The sequence below is a fragment of the Doryrhamphus excisus genome, linkage group LG14 (genome assembly GCF_037039965.1).
Source record: "Doryrhamphus excisus strain RoL-2023G ecotype Guam linkage group LG14, RoL_Dexc_Guam_v1.1, whole genome shotgun sequence".
Classification (NCBI taxonomy): domain Eukaryota; kingdom Metazoa; phylum Chordata; class Actinopteri; order Syngnathiformes; family Syngnathidae; genus Doryrhamphus; species Doryrhamphus excisus.
Window position 1 is genome coordinate 19,662,513 of NC_136370.1, and position 23,586 is coordinate 19,686,098.

At 44.7% G+C, this 23,586-nt stretch overlaps 1 protein-coding gene across 7 annotated transcripts in view; it reads right to left on the reverse strand.

Moving 5' to 3' along the window:
• The window catches only part of akap6 (A kinase (PRKA) anchor protein 6), an 86,493-nt gene that overhangs the window by 27,220 nt on the left and 35,687 nt on the right, over positions 1–23,586 (reverse strand). For all 7 annotated transcript variants that reach the window (XM_078796089.1, XM_078796088.1, XM_078796084.1 and 4 more), the window contains exons 14-15: positions 10,723–10,853; positions 9,338–9,458 (exon numbers count right to left, since the gene is read on the reverse strand). In XM_078796089.1, coding sequence (XP_078652215.1) covers positions 9,338–9,458; positions 10,723–10,853 — 252 coding nt within the window. The remainder of the gene's footprint in view (positions 1–9,337; positions 9,459–10,722; positions 10,854–23,586) is intronic.

The following is a 23,586-nucleotide window of genomic DNA, read 5'->3' on the forward strand; positions in this document are numbered from 1 at the left end:
GTGTGCGTGTGCGTGTGTGTGTGTGAATGTCTCCGGTGGAGATGGATGTCCCACTGGCTGTGAAAGAACAGGAAGTGGCACACTGACACTCCATTTATCCCCTCACACACACTCCAGCTTGTGTGTGTGTGTGTGTGTGTGTGTGCGTGTTAAATAGATGAGTTTGTACACACCAGTCAAAGTGTTTGACATTGTTGACCTTCAGGCCTCTCAAGGACACGATGAGGGATGGTGGCTGATGTTGTGTTCAAAGCTACAATGACGTTCTCATTTAGTCTATCACAGTGTGTACACCTACAGTATACACCGACTACTGCATAGTAGTAGTGTGTACAGTACATAGAGTACATATAGTGTGTACTGTACATCCAGATACAGTATGAGGTTATACGAAGCGCTTGAAGGCATCCCAGAGGTTTGAGAGTTTGTGTTGAGCGAATGAAAGCGGTCCGTTTGGACAAGAAGGAAAAGCAAAGAGACGTTCCCTACGAGGCGCCCACAAAAGAGCCGGGAACACGTTTTAATTGTTGCCATGGAGACCACATGAATGAGCCATTTGACTGGCCGCTAAAGACGTCTCGCCATTCACCGCATCACGTGTGTGTGTGTGTTTGTGTGTGTGTGTGTTTGTGTGTGTGAGGATAAAAGCTCATCAATCAGCATAGAAAGACAAACAGTGGAATGTTTACATGGACAACCTACAGCGTACAACATTCCCATGACGCCATCTTTGTTGACGTCTACCATCCAGCATGCTGTGCTGTGATTGGAGCGTTTGCGGCTGCTGGTGCCAGCCGACCTTTGAGAACCGAAGAACCATGGGAAATTTCTCCCAGAGAAAAAGGCCAAATAAAACCAAAAGAAGAGTTACGCAACTTCTAGCTGAATATGACTTTTTTTTTATGACTTTTATTTATTCTTCTGTGTCTTTATTATCTCACCATGAGACACTTTATATGAGACTTGTTGGATGAGACGTGTTGGATGAGACATTTTGGATGAAACACTTAATATGAGACGTGTTGGAGGAGACATTTTGGATGAGACATGTTGGATGAGACACTCTATGTGAGGAATGTTGGATGAGACACTTTATACGAGACATGTTGGATGAGACATTTTGGATGAGACGTGTTGGATGAGACACTTTATATGAGACATTTTGGATGAGACACTTTATATGAGACACTTTACATGAGACATGTTGGATGAGATGCTTGATATGAGACATGTTGGATGAGACATTTTGGATGAGACATTTTGGATGAGACGTGTTGGATGAGACACTTTATATGAGACATTTTGGATGAGACACTTTATATGAGACACTTTACATGAGACATGTTGGATGAGATGCTTTATATGAGACATGTTGGATGAGACATTTTGTATGAGACACTCTATGTGAGGCATGTTGGATGAGACATTTTGGATGAGACGTGTTGGATGAGACACTTTATACAAGACATGTTGGATGAGACATTTTGGATGAGATGTGTTGGATGAGACACTTTACATGAGACATGTTGGATGAGACACTTTACATGAGACATGTTGGATGAGACACTTTACATGAGACATGTTGGATGAGACATTTTGTATGAGACACTCTATGTGAGGCATGTTGGATGAGACATTTTGGATGAGACGTGTTGGATGAGACGTGTTGGATGAAAGGTGTTGGATGAGACACTTTATACGAGACATGTTGGATGAGACATTTTGGATGAGATGTGTTGGATGAGACACTTTACATGAGACATGTTGGATGAGACACTTTACATGAGACATGTTGGATGAGACACTATATGTGAGGCATGTTGGATGAGACACTTTATATAAGACATTTTGGATGAGACGTGTTGGTTGAGACACTTTATATGAGACATTTTGGATGAGACGTGTTGGATTAGACACTTTACATGAGGCATGTTGGATGAGACATTTTGGATGAGACACTCTATGTGAGGCATGTTGGATGAGACACTTTATATGACACATTTTGGATGAGACGTGTTGGATTAGACACTTTACATGAGGCATGTTGGATGAGACATTTTGGATGAGACACTCTATGTGAGGCATGTTGGATGAGACACTTTATATGAGACGTGTTGGATGAGACGTGTTGGATGAAAGGTGTTGGATGAGACACTTTATACGAGACATGTTGGATGAGACATTTTGGATGAGATGTGTTGGATGAGACACTTTACATGAGACATGTTGGATGAGACATTTTGGATGAGACACTATGTGAGGCATGTTGGATGAGACACTTTATATGAGACGAGTTGGATGAGATGTGTTGGATGAGATGTGTTGGATGAGACACTTTACATGAGAGGTGTTGGATGAGACACTGAGAGCTGGTCTTCTGCATGGAGAGGAGCCAGGTGAAGTGGCCCTGGTATCCGGTTGGGATGTCCAACAAGTAGGAGGCCTCGGGAGAGACAATGTCTGTCAAATGTCCTGGGAATGCCTCGGAATCGACCAGGAGGAGCTGGATAAAGCAGGAGGGGAGAAGGAAGACTGGGCTTCCCTGCTTAGGCCGTTGCCCCCACAAGCCAACAAGATGGATGGATGGGTGGGTGTGGCCATAGCATGTAGCGTCATGTAGAAGTATTGCTGAAGATGGATGGATGGGTGGGTGTGGCCATAGCATGTAGCGTCATGTAGAAGTATTGCTGAAGATGGATGGATGGGTGGGTGTGGCCATAGCATGTAGCGTCATGTAGAAGTATTGCTGAAGATGGATGGATGGGTGGGTGTGGCCACAGCATGTAGCGTCATGTAGAAGTATTGCTCAAGATGGATGGATGGGTGGGTGTGGCCATAGCATGTAGCGTCATGTAGAAGTATTGCTGAAGATGGATGGATGGGTGGGTGTGGCCATAGCATGTAGCGCCATGTAGAAGTATTGCTGAAGATGGATGGATGGGTGGGTGTGGCCATAGCATGTAGCGTCATGTAGAAGTATTGCTGAAGATGGATGGATGGGTGGGTGTGGCCATAGCATGTAGCGTCATGTAGAAGTATTGCTGAAGATGGATGGATGGGTGGGTGTGGCCATAGCACGTAGCGCCATGTAGAAGTATTGCTGAAGATGGATGGATGGGTGGGTGTGGCCATAGCATGTAGCACCATGTAGAAGTATTGCTGAAGATGGATGGATGGGTGGGTGTGGCCATAGCACGTAGCGCCATGTAGAAGTATTGCTGAAGATGGATGGATGGGTGGGTGTGGCCATAGCATGTAGCACCATGTAGAAGTATTGCTCAAGAACCACATGACACGTGGAGCTGATCTTGGTGCTGACCATCTTATGGTAAAGGGGAGTGGCCTAGCTGTCGTGTTTACTGGCCAACCTTGACTCGACCTTGGCGCTGACTACTTTTGATTTGCCGGATGAGCTTTCCGCTGGTTTCGGCGTGCCAGCGTGGAGTTTGAGTCAGACGGCGTTCCTGGGAAGCCACGAGTCTCCGGAGAGACAAGGAGAGGAGCGCGGGAGAGAGAGCGGGCAGGAGAGGGGAGGAGGATGGAGAGATGCTGCTGAGTCGTGTCTCTTTGTTCTAAAGCAGATATATCCCCGACTTTATCAAGACTGACAGAACAAACGCTCAGGAAACTGTCTCCCACAGGACACCTAATCCACACACACACACACACACACACACACACACACACACACGCAGAAGAATCTTTGACAATGAGAAGGTAAAGGTTTGACGATACACTGAAACACACACACACACACACACACACATCTTTAAATGTGTGTGTGTTAAGGTGACATCCAGCGACATCAAGTTATTCTATGAAGCTGATGATAAATGATTGGCCCCTCCCCATGACACACCTCCACAAGTCACATGATTGTAAATTAATGCAATTAATGGGATTCACGGAAACAACCCTCTTTCCTTTCCTTTCCTTTCCTTTCCTTTCCTTTCCTTCCTAACTTCCCTTCTGTTTTCATTCCTCATCAGCTTTTGACACTTTTGTCCAGACCAAAGATGGACAAAGACACTTTGGTGTGGCTGCTTTAGCATCCACACTCCTGTTTTGGTCACGTGACCAAAAGCGGCGCCGTACAGGATAATATGACACGTTCTGGAAATCTTTCCAAGGATCTCCTATTCCATGTATATCCTCAAATTGTCAGTGCTCGGTGAAATTGAAATTGAAATTCCGGGCTTGTAATTGTGACTTTATTGAGGTATGGTGATGATAATATGAATCTTGGATAACATTTGGTCTTTTCTTGATTGATGATGTTATCCTGGACATCATAACCTGACGGGAATATTGGGCTTTGATTGAGTGCTTCTGCTATCAACTGTAATTGCATCCTGGGAAATGACTGGGAGTGGAAGTCATTGTTATTGATCATCCTATACGGGATGTGATGTTTGCAAATACACACTTTCTGCTACCAACATATTACAATATTGGAATTTTGGAAATCAAATGACAAATTGTTCTTTCACCATCGATAATTATCGTGAGAAGTACCTTGAACGCCTCCTGCCACACACAAAAAGAAGCTAGGCTATCATGACGGGGCCAAGTGACTCCACGGGAAGTTCATTATGTATGTTTAAATGAATAATTAGATATGATTCATAAATTGCGGCTTCTGTATGCTGGTGGATTTTAAAAACAAAAATACGCTTTTATTCTTTGGGCTTCTTGTGCTTGAGTTGTTGGCCGTGGAAAAGACCCTGAAGTGGACATGGAGGGTGAACTTGTTTAGCATCAGCAGCTCCTTCCAATTGTAGATGGGAGGGCAAGGTGAGGAGCGGTGAGGAGATGTGATGGCAACAGATGGTCACATTGATAAAGCTGGAGCAGAGGTGGGCAAACTACGGCCCAGGGGCCACATGCAGCCCGCTAAGCGTTAGAATCCGGCCCACCGGTTGCTTCCAAAATATTTTAACCTTTATCATACAAGTTTAGAGTAGTTGTTGTAGTCAGGTATGGGTTGACTTCCTTCCTTCCTTCCTTCCTTCCTTCCTTCCTTCCTTCCTTCCTTCCTTCCTCCTTCCTTCCTTCCTTCCTTCCTTCATTCCTTCCTTCCTTCCTTCCTTCCTTCCTTCCTTCCTTCCTTCCTTCCTTCCTTCCTCCTTCCTTCCTTCCTTCCTTCATTCATTCCTTCCTTCATTCCTTCCTTCATTCCTTCCTTCATTCCTTCCTTCCTTCCTTCCTTCATTCATTCCTTCCTTCATTCCTTCCTTCCTTCCTTCCTTCCTTCCTCCTTCCTTCCTTCCTTCCTTCCTTCCTCCTTCCTTCCTTCCTTCCTTCCTTCATTCCTTCCTTCATTCCTTCCTTCTCATCCTGTTCCTTCTTTCTTCTCGTCATTTATCCTATCCAACATAATTCCCAGCTTCTTGAATGGTGTGTTTCATTTATGAGAAAAGAAGAAAGTGTGACAACAAACTTGTTCCACCTCCCGCCATACACCCGTCCTCCCCCGCCGTCCCCCGTCCTCCCCCAATGGAGGGCAGCACAGGAGGATAGAAGCAACAATTACATGTGAAATTAGCTTCGCCTCGTAGCCGCCAGTGTAATTTCAACCTTCTGAGGCATGGAGAAGTCATCTGTCTCTAATTAAACATTCTACCGCTCTCTCTCTCTAAAACTTCGCTTGTCCTGTGGGGGGGGGGCTAGGTGGGTGTCGATGTGTGTGTGTGTGTGTGCTTTAATTCAGTGCAGCTCACATTTTTAAGCGGCTGTAAAACAAACTTTGACTTCTATTCATTTTGATTTGCGAATATCAACTTGACTTCATTGTTGGCAGTACTAGTTTCCTTTCTACTACTACTACTGCTTTCACTCAGCAGTATTCCGTAATTCCTGAAGTCTTTTATAAACTGGGACACATGACTATGATTGATTACGGAACACAACACTGAAGACCCTCAATTATTTCCTTGTGTTTCCCATACACATCTGTAATTCACGTAATTCACTGGTTCTCACTGCACGCACCGGGGCTCGAACACAAGACCTACGGTATGGGAGACCAGAGCGCTGACCGTTGGGGAAAGAGCCCGGACTGTCGACTCAACCCTTAGCACAGCTCTTAAAGCCGAGGGAGTGAAGCCCTTGGTCATAAAGAAGTTATAACACACCCGGTTAGCCAGAGAATAAGAAGATGTAGCAGGAGGGATCAGTATTGCCAACATAGCAATGTGGTGTCGACATTTTGGGACCCATGTAGATACTCTTTGTCATGAAGCAACTAGCAACAAATCTAGTGAAGAGACTGTTGGAGAGTGTCGAAGAGATGCGGCCGAGTGGATAGCGCATAGGACAGGAGTTCGATTCCACCCGCGGCCATCTCTGTGTGGAGTTTGCATGTTCTCCCCGTGCATGCGTGGGTTTTCTCCGGGTACTCCGGTTTCCTCCCACATTCCAAAAACATGCTAGGTTAATTAGCCACTCCAAATTGTCCATAGGTATGAATGTGAGTGTGAATGGTTGTTTGTCTATATGTGCCCTGGGATTGGCTGGCCACCAGTCCAGGGTGTAGGAAGACAGCTGGGATAGGCTCCAGCACCCCCCCCCCACCCTGGTGAGGATAAGCAGTAGAAGATGAATGAATGAATGAAAGTTAATAATGTGTGTTGCCTGTTTGTATTTCACTCTGTGACAACAGCATAGCCGCTCCCTTTCCCAGAATCCACTTGGAGCTTCCTTTCACTTTTTAAGTCAATTACACCCGGCCCAGATTTACAGAACCTCTCAAGAACCCCAAAGTCACTGGTGTCAACACACACACACACACACACACACACTCGGACAGACACATCCATACATACACCGCCCTCGCCACATCCACGCTTGATAAGTGCCTCCATCTAAGATCACAATAAACAGTAGAGTCACACTCTGCCAAGAAACAACTGACACACACACACACACACACACACACACAAAGAGAACTCAAAAAAGAACAACTTTTGTTGGTCCCTGGTGTTACTATGGTTACAGGGTCGAGTCCTCCCAGCATTTCAGGGGAACACAGCGAGGTTCTTTAACGGTCGCAGGCAGGAAAAACACACACAGAAGAGCAGACACACCGAATGTTTGTTCCTTCTGAAGAATCACACACACACACACACACACACACACGTGCACACACACACACACACACAGCGAAAGGCTGCAGGTAAATAAGCCAAATGTTGTCCCAGAGTTTCCTATCTTCAAATGGAATGGTCTTAATTGGATAAATTAGGTATTTGGTATAAATTAGGAATGAATGACAAGACCAGTGAGACATTTTTGGCATGTTTATAAAGTTTTTAAAAAAAACGTTTCATGGTGAGCGCGAGACATGGTACAAGACAGCGACCTTGGGCCCGGCCAGGAGGCGGCGTCGAGCGCCACATCAATATTTAAAGAGCAGAGTTGACACATCAAAAAAAAAGAGAAGAAGAAGAAGAAGAATGGCCAGCGATTCCTGGTTCATGTAAAATTGATGGCCGCCATGAATATTCATACGCAGATGAATATTTGAGTGGACCTCCTTTGGAGAAATTAGCTTCATCTTTACACTTATCAATAATTCGCAGGCCAGGTGAGATGAATAAATCATGCCAGCACATGCACACGCGTGCACACGTGTCCTGTTGGAATACCAGGAGACAACATGGCGACGTGTCCAAATCCTTGACCCGTGATGCCATCGCTAGCATATTTTAATGACATCAGAAGCGTCATCATGCTAATGTCGCGCATACATTACCGTGTACGTGGTCATCGCTGATCATGGATGTGTTTGGACCGCAACAACGTGACGTCACATGCTAACAAGTGGCTATGACTTGTTGGCGCACATGTGTACTTAAACCAAGTAAAACTTTACATTGAGAAAAAGTTGAAATGGTTGCAAGTCACCATCAAAAAAAAGAGAGAAGAAGAAGATGGTACCTTGGTACCTCAGTTATCAGTTATCGTATGCCCTGGTTTCCATTCACTTTTCGATAATAATGATTGCTGAAAATATGCTTAGGTTTTGGTACACTGTCTTGGTTATTGTATGGCCGTACATTACACTTAGCAAAGCCTATCATACTGCAGAATCCAGTGCCCAAACAAAGCATCCACGCACTGGTGACTCAGTGAAGAATGGGTAGTGGTTCTTGAAGAACTGGAACACTATAGACAGATTCCGACCAGGGAATCCTTTAATCATCTTCATTTGACTGTACTGTTGCTGTATTTCTTCATAGAATTGAATCATAGAATCTTCATAGAACAATGAACAATTCTTTCGGTCTACAACTGTGCACACGTGTCCTGTTGGAAATACCAGGAGACAACATGGCGACGTGTCCAAATCCTTGACCCGTGATGCCATCGCTAGCATATTTTAATTACATATCTTAATGACATCGGAAGCGTCATCATGCTAATGTCGCGCATACATTACCGCGTACGTGGTCATCGCTGATCATGGATGTGTTTGGACCACAACAACGTGACGTCGCATGCTAACAAGTGGCTATGACTTGTTGGCGCACATGTGTACTTAAACCAAGTAAAACTTTACACTGAGAAAAATTTGAAATGGTTGCAAATCTCCATCAAAAAAAAGAGAGAAAAAGAAGATGGTACCTTGGTACCTCAGTTATCAGTTATCGTATGCCCTGGTTTCCGTTCACTTTTCGATAATAATAATTACCAAAAATATGCTTAGGTTTTGGTACACTGTCTTGGTTATTGTATGGCCGTACATTACACTTAGCAAAGCCTATCATACTGCAGAATCCAGTGCCCAAACAAAGCATCCACGCACTGGTAGTGAAGAATGGGTAGTGGTTCTTTAAGAACTGGAGCACTATAGGCAGATTCCGACCAGGGAATCCTTTAATCATCTTCATTTGACTGTACTGTTGCTGTATTTCTTCATATAACGATGAACAAATCTTTCTGTCTGCAACTGTACATCCTGCGCTGATGAGGCGTTCATGCACACTGCGTATTTTTGAGTGTACACATAGAATGTGCCAAACAATATTGAATTCAAGAAAGAAGTCGTAGCGAAGTACGAAGGTTAGGGTTAGTCATCTGTTCCAGTAGGACGGGACAGTTTACAATAAAGGTCTTTTCCGTTTTTTGAGTGTCGGTTTTCATTTGGAATGGATTCGTGACAAAAAGCGAGCTTCCATTGTACATATCGTGACCGTGGCGTATCATGTTAAGCGTACAACGCCAGTCATGGATTCGGGACAGCACTACACCACCAAAATTTGGGACGAAGTACACGGCGTATAAAGTACTTCTTTGACAGGAGGACAGAAGGAGCACGGTGAGTGAAGCCTCCTACCTTAAAGAGGTGCTCTCTCTGCTCATCTGACATCATCAGCTGGTGACTGTCCGTCACCATGGCGTCCAAGTCCATCAGCCAATCCCAGAGCTCCTGGTACTCCGTCTCGAAGTCTTGAACGCTGAAGACGAGAAAAGATGAGTTTTTGTTGGAATTCATTTTGTTTTCAACTACCCCCTCCCCGACCCCTCTCCCCCGTCCGCCACCTTGCCCCCCGCAAATCCACCCCACCTTCCCTCGACACAGCCCATCAAATATTGATGCTTTTGGAACATCGGCTGATTGCTCAAACACACACATTACTGTCAGACGCTTTGTTAAGCTGTCTGTGTGTTTATGCATGTGTGTGTGTGTGTGTGTGTGTGTGTGTGTGTGTGTGCGGAGGGGTGGTGGGGGGGTGTATTATTTATACATTCGCTGGTCTTCCAGGTCTCGGCGGGGCTCGCCGACATGTTTCTCAACATTAGCGGCGAAATTGTTTGGAATTCTCCGGTCGCCACTGCCGACAGTTTGACAGCTCTGTCGGGCCCACGGTGACACACACACGCACACAAACTAACACACACACTAAAACACACACACACACACAGAGAGAGAGAAAACACGGGGCGTCTGACAGGGCATCAAAGTGAAGAATAAACTATGAATGAATTGACAAAAACAAGCAAAATACAAAGAAAATAAAAGTGTTCTTTTATCACAGGTCAACATGGTGCAACACAACTCAGCTGAGATTCATAACACACACACACACACGCACACACACACACGCACACACACACACACACAGGGACCTGACTGGATCCTGGTCCTCCTTGTCGGAAGGACCACTGGGATATCGTGACCACATAGAACATAGAACAGCTACGACCTTTTTGTGTTTCCAATGTTCTTTTTCCAGGTTTTCCCAAACCTAACAAGGAATTGCAGTGAAGGTGACGATGGAAGGAATGCAGGAAGTCACTGAAGAGGAAGCTGGTGATGATGGTGGCGACAGGAAGTGGAGGAGGAGTTGAAAGAATTGCAAGATGAAGGCGAGGCGACTGTTATGGCCAAGATGGTTTGCCGAAGTTTTTATGGACAAACGGGAATGAAGAGAAGATGTCAAGAAGAACCCGAGGGATGAAGAGATAGAGAGGAAAGATGGGGGGGTGGGGGTGGAGGGGGGGGGTAAGAAGTGAAAAGGTTGAATGAGTCATATCGCCATATTGCCACCTTTCAGTTGGCGACGTCGTTGGATTTATGAGGCGATTGGCCGCCGCTCGCCATCTTTAATGGCTTCTTCCTCTGGAGATGAGAACAATGGCGGCGCAGCAGCGCGGCGCCCCCTGCTGGCCCCCTGCTGGCCCCCTGCTGGCCCCCACTGTACCATTCATTCACCCTACCTGCTGCTGCGGACCAGCTGGCCGTAGCGCCTCTTGCTGGAGGGAACGGTGTAGTGCAGGCTGCTCAGTTTGGCCGCCATCTGCTCCAGCGCCACCTTCTGGACGTCATGGTGGTTGGACATCAGCTCGGCCTGGGGGGGGCAAATGTTGGCAGTGTTTACATGAGTTACCATGACGACAGCCACAATAAAGTAAACTAAACATGACAAATCACTCAATTGTGATGGACTTGAGTCCTGAGGAGGCTTCTCCTCCCATTCAGTGTGGAAGTGGTAAGTCTTGGCTTCTTTTTCCTTCGTTTTTAACCCTTTGAATACAATACATGATGCATGGTTGTGTGTGTGATTAGCTGTTTATTGGAAATGATGGATCCCGTGTTGTGATGGCCGTGCCCTTTAAAGCCCAGAGATGGTGAACACGCCACCAGAAAGACACTTTATCCCGCTTTCACATATTGGTGTATGCACTCACACACACACACACACACACACACACTCCTGCTAACATAAATCACACACACCTTTAGCATGAATCGCATTCAGCGGAACAAATTACCTCTCATACAAGCACGTAACCATGAAGAGTGTCAGACACACACACACACACACACACACACACACACACATATAGACACATAAACACAAACACAGACACACAGTGAGCGGCAGTCTCCTTCACGCACATCATCGCCGGTCGCACAATCATAGCGAGGCACACTGCGGCGCTCACGTGTAATTGCATACAAACTCTATGGAGATGAGGCTTCAATTGAGCCAATGTACACACACACACACACACACACACACACACACACACACACGCTTCACCTCATCCTGCAACAATCTGAATAAAAGTGTTGTGCGTCGTCCGCCGTCTCATCTACTTAGCGGACTCAGCGGAAGGATCTGGAAAGGTCATCCAATCTGGTGAAGGCAGAGCGCCTCAATCAGGGAGCTAATAAACAAACCGGCAACACGCAATCATCTGTGTGTGTGCGTGTGCATGTGTGTGTGTGTCTGTGTGTGTGTGTGCGTGTGTGAGAGCGCTCTCACTTTGTTTAAATGTGCCTCCACTTTCATTCATTAGGGCGCACGGCGGCGGCTGCTGACTTGTTCATTACGGCCTTAGATTGTTCTTTTTAAGTCGCCAAGTCCCAAACTCCACTCAACACAATTTTTACCCCAAGAAGTTGTCTTGTGGATTACACCCGGCGGCCAATCAGAGCCCGGCGGCCAATCAGAGCCTGGCGGCCAATCAGAGCCCGGCGGCATCCTGGAACCTTCACACACACACGAGTCCGCCGAGGGCTGCAGGTAGGCCGATCAAGCGGCGTGGATCGCTTGGTGTTCACGTTGAGAAGACCACATCCGGTCTACCCGAACAATGAAACCTGCATGCAGTACTTCAACTACTCTGGAGGGGGCGACAAAAGCACCGCGATGAAGCAACAGTTCATTCATTCATTTTCTACCGCTTGTCCTCACGAGGAAGCTGGAGCCTATCCCAGCTGTCTTTGCACGAGAGGCGGGGTCCACCCTGGACTGGTGGCCAGCCAATCACAGAGCACATATAGTCAAACAACCATTCACACTCACATTCATACCTATGGGCAATTTGGAATTAACGCCAAATAACCTAGCATATTTTTGGAATGTGGAGTACCTGGAAAAAAACCCACGCATGCACGGGTAGAACAGAACCGAGTGTGGGATTGAACTCGAGGTCTGCACGCTAACCACTCGACCGCCATGCAGCCCGGTAGAAGAACCCATCTCATGAAAACAAACACTAATACACTCAGCGGACATTGAGTACAAGTGAGACTCCGCAGTGGACTGAAGTCTTTTCCAAGGGAACGGGAAGCCTTGGCAACACCTGATTGGACAGTTTGGACATTCCTTAGAATAATCCTTGGAATATCTTCCAGCATATGAAGCAGGTGGTGTGTGACTATTTGATTTCAAGTGCCTGAATATTGACCTTTAACAGCAGCAACACAACAGCAGGGCTGCAAGACATCCACACACCACGCAGAAAAAAGGCTGAAATCAGCCAGCTTTGACTTTTCGCTCCAACGTTGACGCTAATTTCTTGCGACATAAGTGTGCGTGTGCATGTGTGTGTGTGTGTGTGTGTGTTTGCAAGTCAATACCGCAGGAGAGATATTCCAATAACAGGGTGTTTTTGTCTTGATAGAGCAGAGCAGTGTGTAATGATACAGGATCAATAATGGATATGAGGGCGGCCGGCGCTGCACGCACACACAGGTGCACGTACGCACACACAGGTGCACGTACGCACACACAGGTGCACGTACGCACACACAGGTGCACGTACGCACACACAGGTGCACGTACGCATGCACGTCGATACTGTAATGCACTTGAATTTGTGTGAAGCTGCTGAATGGAGGCTGCGGTGCCATCTTGGAGGCCAGCGTAAATACCTGGCATCAGGGGCGGCACTAGGTTCTGAGGAGGGGGGGGGGGGGGGGGGGTTAGCCCCCTGGAGATGCACAGGATATGAATGAATGTAGGAGACATTCCAAAAAATCCAAAAAACTAATAAGGAAGAAGAAACGGGATATAACTTTCCTATTTTTGGACAGATTTAGTAGAGATACTCAATAGTTTTAGGCCACCATTAAATGTACACAAGTACACACAATCTATACTGCAAAACCAGTGGACAGTGATCAATTATATAATAATGATTATTATACTATTAATTAGCCTATTATTATTACTATCATCATTATTCTTCTCATTATTACTGGCTAGTATTAGCCTGCTTATTGGCTTGCTTGTTAGCCTGCTTTTGCCCTATTATATGAAATTTGTCAGAGATTTTTTGTCAAAAAAAATCTATAAAAATGTTTTAAAAATCTATGAAATTTTATAAAACAAGATTTTTAAGATTTTTTTTGTAAAAAAAAAAAGGGGGTCCGAAGTCCCCCTAAAATAGGCCTAATGACGCAACTGAATGTGAGTTTATAATGGTTGTCTAATAATATAATAATCATTATTATATTATTCATTAGCCTATTATTATTACTATCATCATTATTCTTCTTATGATTATTAGTATTAGCCTGCTTATTGGCTTGCTTATTAGCCTGCTTTTGCCCTATTATATGAAATTTTGTCAGAGATTTTTTTTGTAAAAAAAAAAATCATCCATCCATCCATTTTCCTCCGCTTATCCGGGTCCGGGTCGCGGGAACAGCAGCCTCAGTTGGGAAGCCCAGACTTCCCAGTCCCCGGCCACCTCCTCCAGCTCCACCGGGAGGACACCAAGGCGTTCCCAGACCAGCTGTGAGAGATAATAAATCCCTCCAGTGTGTCCTAGGTCTGCCCCGGGGGCCTTTTCCCGGCTGGGCATGCCCGGAACACCTCACCTGGGAGGGGTCCGGGAAAACCCTAAGAACCATTCGGGAGGGGCTCAGAGTAGAACCGCTTCTCCTTCATGTCGAGAGGAGTCAGTTGAGGTGGCTTGGGCATCTAGTCCGGATGAAAAAAAAATCTATAAAAAATATTTTTTAATATTTTTAAAAATCTATTAAAAATTAAAACAAATCTATAAAAAAAAATGGACACACATACGGCGTACAATGCACACATCCACGTTTGTGTTTTTTCCCACGGTCGATGCCTGCTTTTGGGGGGGTCACCTTCCGGGACCAGCAGAAAACGGAGTAATTAAGACGGCCATGAAATGGCTACTTTTGATATACGTCTCACTTCTCCTTCCTTCTTCTCCTGCAAGCTTGACCTTGATGACTCAGATTTCACATCAACATTTGCAATAAATGCCACTGCATTAGATTGCCAGGTAAGTACATCTAAGTACATCTCCAGGGATGAAAACAACCTGTGTTCCTGCATCAGTTTGTTTTCAGTGGCTTATTTTCCCGGTGTTCTTGAAGGCATCATTAGTCATAATGTAGTTGTCTTTTAATGAATGATTGTGACACTGGTTGATGTTTTATTCCCCACCAACTAAATATCATCTGCTGAATGCTCGTGTCCTGTTTCCCAAAAAGCCCCCCCCCCCCCCCCACACACACACACGATGAGGATGTCGAGGATCAAGGCAGGTGTCAGCAGCGCACCGGGGGCAGGTGTTACAGCAGCAGCCATTAATAGTGACTAATTAACATTAGCCACTATTGTAATTAACATGCAAACTAATGAGGAAATAATGAAGCGACATCAAAAAATCAGAACGAGGGTGAGATGAGTCGACTGACGGAGGATCAGGAGGTCACGGCGAGGAAGGGCAATGCACCATGGGACGGTAAAAGCGGCTGTCATGCCTCCATCACTTTCTCTTGCATTGACTGACAATTCTTAAAGGGGACCTAGCATGGGGGGACCTAGCATGGGGGGACCTAGCATGCTCATTTCCTAACCTTTGTATTGAGCTGCGGGCTCCTGTAGAGCAGCGACACGCAATAACCTGCACAGAGAGCTTTCTAGATCTTCCTGCTGTTATTGTTAATGTACCCCACCCCCGGCCCTCTTCTGGGCACGCCCACTCCACTGTGATTAGTCACACTCCCGAGTGCTCCCGAGAACTTCCGGATGTATAGGTCTGCATTTACTGAGTGCAGGCAATCTGCAGCCCATACAAGGAAGTCCGGATCACATTGAAGTCCGTAGAACTAAAAACAGTAAAGCAGAGCCACCCAAAACTTCAGTGACTTTAAGAATGTTGCAAACAAAGATTTGACATTTAGAAGTTTTCAGAGCTTGAAAAGCATTCATGACAAGAGAGAAAATGTAATCCCACAATAAAAGACTGGATTAATTTTAATCAAAGAACCTAAGAATGAATTCTATTTCATTCTTGGAATGGAAACATTCAAATGTTAAACACGACTTTGTTGTCGTTGTTGGTTGGCGCTCTCTCGCTCTCTTTGGGTGAAACGTGACCACGTGACCACGTGACCACGTGGAGGTCTGAGCGACCCGTCGTCAGTCAGTGGAAGTAGCGTTCCGACTCCAGAGCCATGACGTATAATGTCTACGCAATGCGACATGTTAGCATACTGCTAATGAGCGACACACGAAGCATCCGGGGAACACTCCTAATCAGCGGGGGTGCTAACGAGACCACAGACGGCTTTTTCTGCTGGGCCTAGCAGAAAGACGACGTGGGTTTTTTTCATGTTTGATTAATTATTTTGGTTCCAATCCATTTCTGCTTCCCCCTTATTTAATTAAAATATCATTTTAAAACATAATTAACTTTTTAATCTGACTGCATGCCAGCGAGTCCACTGCAAATAACATTCCTTTCTTCCTTCTTCCTATCTTCCTTTCGTCCATCCTTCATTACGCCTTCATTCCTTTGTTTAGTCCCGCATTTATTTATTCCTTCTTATTCTATGCTCTTATTTTTATTTTGCTATCGCTCCTGTCTTGTCTCGGTTCTTCTATTTTTTGATGAAGTGATTAAGTTTATTATGACATTTTTGCAGAGCGGCTGGAAATGTGAATTTCCCTTGGAGATTAATAACGGACGTGGCGAGCCAGCCTTCCTTCCTTCCTTTCTTCCTTTCTCCCTTCTTTCCTTTACTTTCTGTCCTTCCTCTCTCGGGGTATCGGGGAGACGGACGACGCCTGCAGCCTTCTTGCGCACGCACACGCACACACACACACACTAATGTGCAGTGTAACCTGTTGGTCCCATACTGGTGGGTGTGGGGGGGGGGTTAATTTACATTGTACAGTGCAACTTTGAGATTGTGTCATTTCAAAACAATTACTTTTGTGGTTTGTGTGTGTTTTTAATGATAGCAAGGGGGGTAAATAGCAATCAGTCAGGGATGCTTTTATTTTGAAAGACAAAAGGGCTGATCCTATTAGGATGATTAAAAAAGATGCAATCATCATCTTCCTCATCACATCCACACGAATGACTGGCTTTATTTATTTAGTTTACATGGAAAATAAAGTGAATAAAAGTCCATGACGTCAGAAAGGTTCCTTTCATGAAGAACCAAGAGCACAACTAAATTGTCTTTACTGGTTTTTATCCTTCCTCATCCCGTCTCACCTTTAGTCCCCTCAAGGACGTGATTCCATATTTTCAATATCCAAGATGGAACATGAATCAAGCCCCCCCCCCCACCGAGACTCGGAGGAGGACACACATGAGGACGAGTGAAAGAGGTAAAATGTATTGTGTTGCGTGTTGCCTCATGTTTACAACATTTTTGGAGACTGCTTTCATTCGGCTTCGAAGGTTTTTCCTTATGGCTATCATAGACCGTTCCCACGTGTTACGGAAGTAAAACAACATTCCCATCAAAGATTAAATATTGTTCAATCCATCTAACTCATTAAAACATTTTCCTCATCTCTCAAATTCCCACTTTCCCTCAAATTCCCAAAGACAAATTCCATTAAATGTTTGGAATTCTTACTACTTGCACATTTCACAAACCATTCCAACACCCAAACCTTCAGGCTATCTATTTTCCACATCCCGAATATTCCCAGCATTTCAGTTCATCCGAGCTGCTCAGCATTCATTCCCAATTTCCACTCATTTGATGAAGCTATTCCAAGGCGTAAAGGCCAACGTTCCTGCCATGGCGAGATGCCGTCCCTCTCAGGTGTCGTTACAGCGGCTGGTAATTCCCACCCGGTCCGAGCAGGTTTCCATCATGGCTAACAAGGCCGTAAAAGGCGCCCCCTCCCCCGCTGCTAATTTCAATATCCCCCCGCTGCTGATGTGCGCTAGCAGAGAGCGTAAGCATGGTGGGAAGGAGACCCCCGAGGGGGAGGCTGCCATGCTGTGGCAGATGCCAGCGCTCGTAAAACATTTTTGCTGTCAGAAAAAAAGACAAAGCTTCTTTTTGTTGTCCGCTTCAGACCACCAGACTACCACCACATCATTCCGGACCAGCCTGGCATCGGATGTTTCACTCTAGGACCGCTGGGCTGCTTTCAAGAATGGCAGTTATTAAAGGGGACCTATTTTCATCTCTTTGTATTGAGTTGTGGACTCCTATGGAGCAGCTACAAACAACAGCCTTCAGTCATGTGACCTTTGACCTCCAAACCACTTTTCATCAGTAGGACTAGTCTGCTAGTACCATAATCACCTTTTTGCTTTTCTACTTAACTTTGCTAGGATTTTATATGATTTTTTTTATATGAACTATTATCAATAGCTTCCAGGTCATGTGACCTTTGACCTCCAAACCACATTGTATCAGTAGGACTAGTCTGCTAGTACCATACACACCCTTTTATTTTTGTACTTAACGTTCCTATGATTTATATAAATATTTTATATAAACTATTATCAATAGCTTCCAGGTCATGTGACCTTTGACCTCCAAACCACATTGTATCAGTAGGACTAGTCTGCTAGTACCATACACACCCTTTTATTTTTGTACTTAACGTTCCTATGATTTATATAAATATTTTATATGAACTATTATCAATAGCTTCCAGGTCATGTGACCTTTATTTTTACAAGAAAAGTTGTAATATCACAAGCAGTAACACAGAAAGAAGGAAAGATTTATGAAGAACCGTGATAAAGAGTTCATTTCAAGTTTCAACTGCTCTCACACTAACAATGTCACATATTCCTTATATAATCATTTATTTCAATGTAAAAAAAAAATAACCATGTACATATATGTACATGTATATGTAGTGTAGAGGTGTCCTGATCTCACACACCATCTCAGTCTCTTCCACGGGCAAATTCAAGTTTTTTGGCCATAAAGAGTAGATAGAACATCATGAGTTACATCACGAGTCAAATGGGGGAAACATCTGCCTAAGTATGAGTCGCGTCTTCATTCAACCCAGCTGACACAACATCGAACGCCAGAGTCACGTCTGCTTAAGTATGAGTAACAAACAAAAGGGCTGAAAAATGGCTGAATTGCATCTATCAACATCCAGTTTGTGTCTTCCAAAAGACCGAGCTCCGCCCAACGCCTCATCCCAACAGACGGAGGTGCCACACTGCTTGTTTCCAAATGATATTCAGTTGACTATTATTTTGTAATACAGTTTTTCCTTGCCACTTTGCAGTCTCCTATTAGTCAAAATATTTGTAATTTGTTCTCCGGCCAGCAGCATCACACAGACAACAAACCAATACTAAATACAATATTAAAAACAATAAATAAAGCATCAACATTACACAGAATTATTCAGCCTGAACCAAAGAGGTCCTCATCCGATTGGTCCTACATTTATTAACACTGAATCGCCAACCCGATGGAAGTGACCTGAACTCATCATGCAGGGGATGTTTGGGATCATCAAGGACTGACTGAGCCGTCTTCAGAGTCCGCCTCTGGTCATTGAACGTGGTGCCAGCAATTCTGCTGCACATTGAAGTGATGCCCTTGAACCTGGTCCTGTTCTTAGGGGTGAGTAGCCCATACCAGGTGATAAAAGAAAAGGTCAGCACAGACCGGATAAAACAAGAATAAACCATTTCCATAAAAGTGTTATCCAATGTGAAACTGCAAAGCTTACAGCAACAATACAGCATCCACCTGAGATTGGAATGTTAGCCGGTGGTCCGGCATCGTTCCAAAATATTTATATTGCTTGACCAAGTCAACAGTCAAGTCATTAAAGACGACAAGAGAGAAGACAGTAGGATTCGTCCTAAAATCTACAACCATCTCTTTGATTTTGGACACGTTCATGGTTGAAACGGACCTGCTACTCCAGTCCATGGTCTCAGACACTACAGGGTCACAATCAGGGTCACCCCTGCCCCCGCCAAACCTATAAGCAAACTGGAATGGATCCAAATTTGCCTGAACAGCATTCAAAGGTTTCACAATTTTCTCTAAAGTTTTCATCACCAGAGAGGCGAGAACCACAGGTCCGAAAGGATTAGGGGCCATAGGACGGTTCATTTTGGGCAGAGGAGCAATAACAGAATCCTTCCAAACACAAGGAACCTTTTGAAATTGGAAAGCCAACTGAAAAATAAGACAAAATGTCAACTGGTCTGCACAATTTTGGGGGATCCGACGGCAATACCATCAGGGCCGGGCTTTTGCTTTCTCGAACACCGTGATAAAAATGTTCAGTTCAGTTGCCAGCTCAAGATCAGACTTGTCTTTCTGGGAGATGACACTCTATTCAAGCAGCATCCCCATCGTAGACCTGACCCCCTCCCAGGCTGAGCAGAAGTTTGCTGAGATGAGGAGCCTCTCCACTTTGCAACCTTTGAGTCTTTCCTCACTTGTCTGTCATCCTGGGTCACCTTGGTTAAAACATTCAGTATATTCCGTGGTGTCATGGAGGTTTGTTTTAGAGATTTAGAGATCCTCAGCTGATTTTTTGGGATATTTAATTTCTGGGGAATTCAGTTTTCAATCAATTCATCCAAATCCACTCAGGCTTCTTTAAAGACATCCCAGTCTGTACGGTCCTAACAGTCCTGGAGACCCTGAAGGAGTCATCCCACCAAACCCGAACCAATCTCTTCCTCAACCCCGTCGGCTTGGATGTCCAGCTCTGGTCACCCGCCGCAGTATCCGACCCTTGAGATACCCAATGCCCAAACCGGAGTCGCAGATAAGCAGGAGCAGCCATAATGGAAAGGTCTCCGGATTTGGCAACGCCCACATAAAAGGTGGCAGATGGATTAAGAATACGTGACTAAATCTTGGCTGAGTCGCTCTGATCAGTTGAAAAACATGCCGATAAAAACTGGTTACAGACTACCACACGCACATTACCAGCACCAAATACGGCCCTTCACCCTTTTACACTCATAAAAGACATATATAAGCCAATTGAGGCATATAAGATATATATATATAAGATCTTCTGCATTGAGAGGTACATTGAGGGTCGATGGTATTTTTCAATGTAAGGGCTATCAGTGGCAAGAGTTGCGGCAAAACAACTTGCTTCACGCTCAAAATTCCCCTGAGTGTAACGTAGTTCGACTCCGGACCCTGCCGGGGGCTCCAGACTAACATCCACAGATCCACGCTGACGGACAGTTGAGCAGGGCTCGCCAAGGAGCGAACAGCTCGAGCTGTCAACTGCTTTTCCAGCGCAGCTCTTGAAAGCATCGGGGATTGAGGTTTCCCAACGTACTTTAGCAGTCACACCAGCTGGCATCCGTTACATGAGCATCCGCCGCTTCCTGGCATCGACCATACGGGAGCAACAGAAGAACTTCTCATTTTTTTGGTGTCTTTCAAAAAATCCAAACGGTCATCAGAGGACCCGCTTTGAAGACGTTCAAGATGGCCATGACCACCGAGCTTTTCGCTTGTCGTTTGATTTGACATATGCTGTTTGTGACACGGGGCTGCACGGCGGACAAGTGGCTAGCGCAGACCTCACAGCTAGGAGACCCGAGTTCAATCCCACCCTCGGCCATCTTTGTGTGGAGTTGCATGTTTTCCGGTTTCCTCCCACATTCCAAAAAAAAACATGCTAGGTTAATTAGCCACTCCAAATTGTCCATAGGTATGAATGTGAGTGTGAATGGTTGTTTGTCTATATGTGCCCTGGGATTGGCTGGCCACCAGTCCAGGGTGGACCCCGCCTCTCGCCCCAAGAAGACAGCTGGGATAGGCTCCAGCACCCCCGCGACCCTCGTGAGGATAAGCGGTAGAAAATGAACGAATGGATGAACGTTTGTGACATCAGTCCTGGTACTTTTCTGACACACAACTCGTGTGCACATTTGACTTCTTGGACAATTATGTCCAAGTTTCCTCAGTTTGAAGTTTGGCATTTTGTTCCCAAAATGAAGAAAACGGGGCCGTCAAAGCTGAGGTTCGTATTGATGACGGTTATTATGGCGTACCATTACACCCATAATAAATAAAATAGTAAGAATACCAATAAAACGGTGGCATTCAATAAAGTCACTGATATGCTAACACTCTAGCTTGCCTTTGGCTTTGGGGGCGGAGCTTTATTGATTTTCCATACAAGTGATTCCTCATCATATTCATCATATTTCCAAGACAATATTCTTCCTTTTCCCCCTTCTTCTTTATCCCCTTTCTTCTTCTTCCTCCTCCTCCTCTGCAGCATCATCATCATCATCATCAAACACTGGTCAAAGCGGAATAATTGTCAATGAATATTTAACAAGGTTTCAGATGGAGGATAGACATCAACCCATCGTACACACACACACACACACACAGCGAGGTTAGCGATGCGGCGTGGTCAATGGTGCGTTCAGCTGCCAGTGGATTGGCGAGGTTGGGGGGGGTGATGAAGTGCAGAATAAATACTAAATAAACACCCTCTGAGTCACTCCACATACTGTATGTAACCACCGACTCCGTTGGCGGACATTTTGTGTCCTCCTCTAAGTGGACGGCGTTCAAGGTCGTGACATTGGCATCAGGTGGAAATGTCACATGTCCAGTAGCCAATCGGATATGAATTCAACCAGAGTGAAAGACTGCTTAGCTGCTGGATAGTTGATGAGCTTGCTTGGTGTTAGCACCGATGCGTTTAAGAAACATCGTAAAACTGAGACGTAAAGGAAGCAAAAGAGTCACTAAAACCGAATGAGGAGAGAAGACAACAATGACCATTCCTGAAAGACATAAACGTGTCGGTGGTGTTTTCTACTGGAACTCAGGTCCAATTAGGCTGCACTCATTTGCATTTTCCTTCTTTTGTGTGTCAAATAACCAGAACCAAAGGCTGCAAGGCTGCACCCAAAGGCTACATCTCAAATAATAAATAATATCAAACACAACACACTTCCTGTTCTGTGGTGGAAGTCAAAGACATTTTGGTGGTTGCGAGGTTGCTGAATGTGTGGAAGTGGTCAATTAGAGGAAAACCATAACCAGTACTTTAGTGTTGCCGTGCCCTGCAGACACGTATAGTAGTAGTAGTATATTATAGTAGTACTCCCTCATTTACTGTACTTTAATTGGTTCCAGGCCTGACCGTGATGAGTGCATTTCTGCAATTGCTTATTTATGAATGGAATACTTCCATACTTAGCGCATACAAAACCTGTTTACGACCTTGTAAATACAGTTTTTAGTATTATTAGAGCCCTCCAAACATGAGCTAACACCCCTATAGTCACCTTAACACTGATATTTTAGTAGACATAATAAGAGCAAATAAGCCGCTTAAGACTTAGACAGGACTCGTGTTTGTGTGTGTTGCTATAAATCTGGAATAAATCCCCCTGGGATAAATACTGGGATTGTCACTGGGCTCAGAGTTGATTCTTTTCATTCTAACCTGCAATAAAAGCCTGTTGTTCTGGTGGTGTGTCTCACCGAACATTACAGTAACATTATGGGCATCAGCCGACCAGTGCAGAATACTACATATCATTCACAGCATCATTGAATGCATCATCTGAATGCCTTATACACTGTATATGTATTTGGTAATGGTAATGGTAATGGTAATGGTAATGGTAATGGTTTAATTTCATTTGAACATGCATCAGAATGCATCCCATAATCAGTTCCCAGTTCCACATGTCCAAAAGGAGTAGGAAGAAGCAAAGCTTATTAAATCCTACCCCTCCATCTGGTACTTTTACAATCAGTAACTGTTACATTTGTTCACTTCCTGCTTTCATAATACAGTTTAAGGTTTTTTTTAGTTTTTTTTTTATAAAGTACTGGGTGATATGAGCATCCAATGCCATAATGGGTACCATAGTAAGTGTCAATATAGTGATATATATAGCACATCATGACTTGTATTTATCCTTGTATTGTTCTTATGCTCAAAAGTTCTTGACAAAAAAGTGTACAATTTGCTTGAATATGCATATTTTTGACTAATACTAGGCGGTATTCAACCATGAAACTGCATTATTTATTCATGAGGCTGTGACATCTGA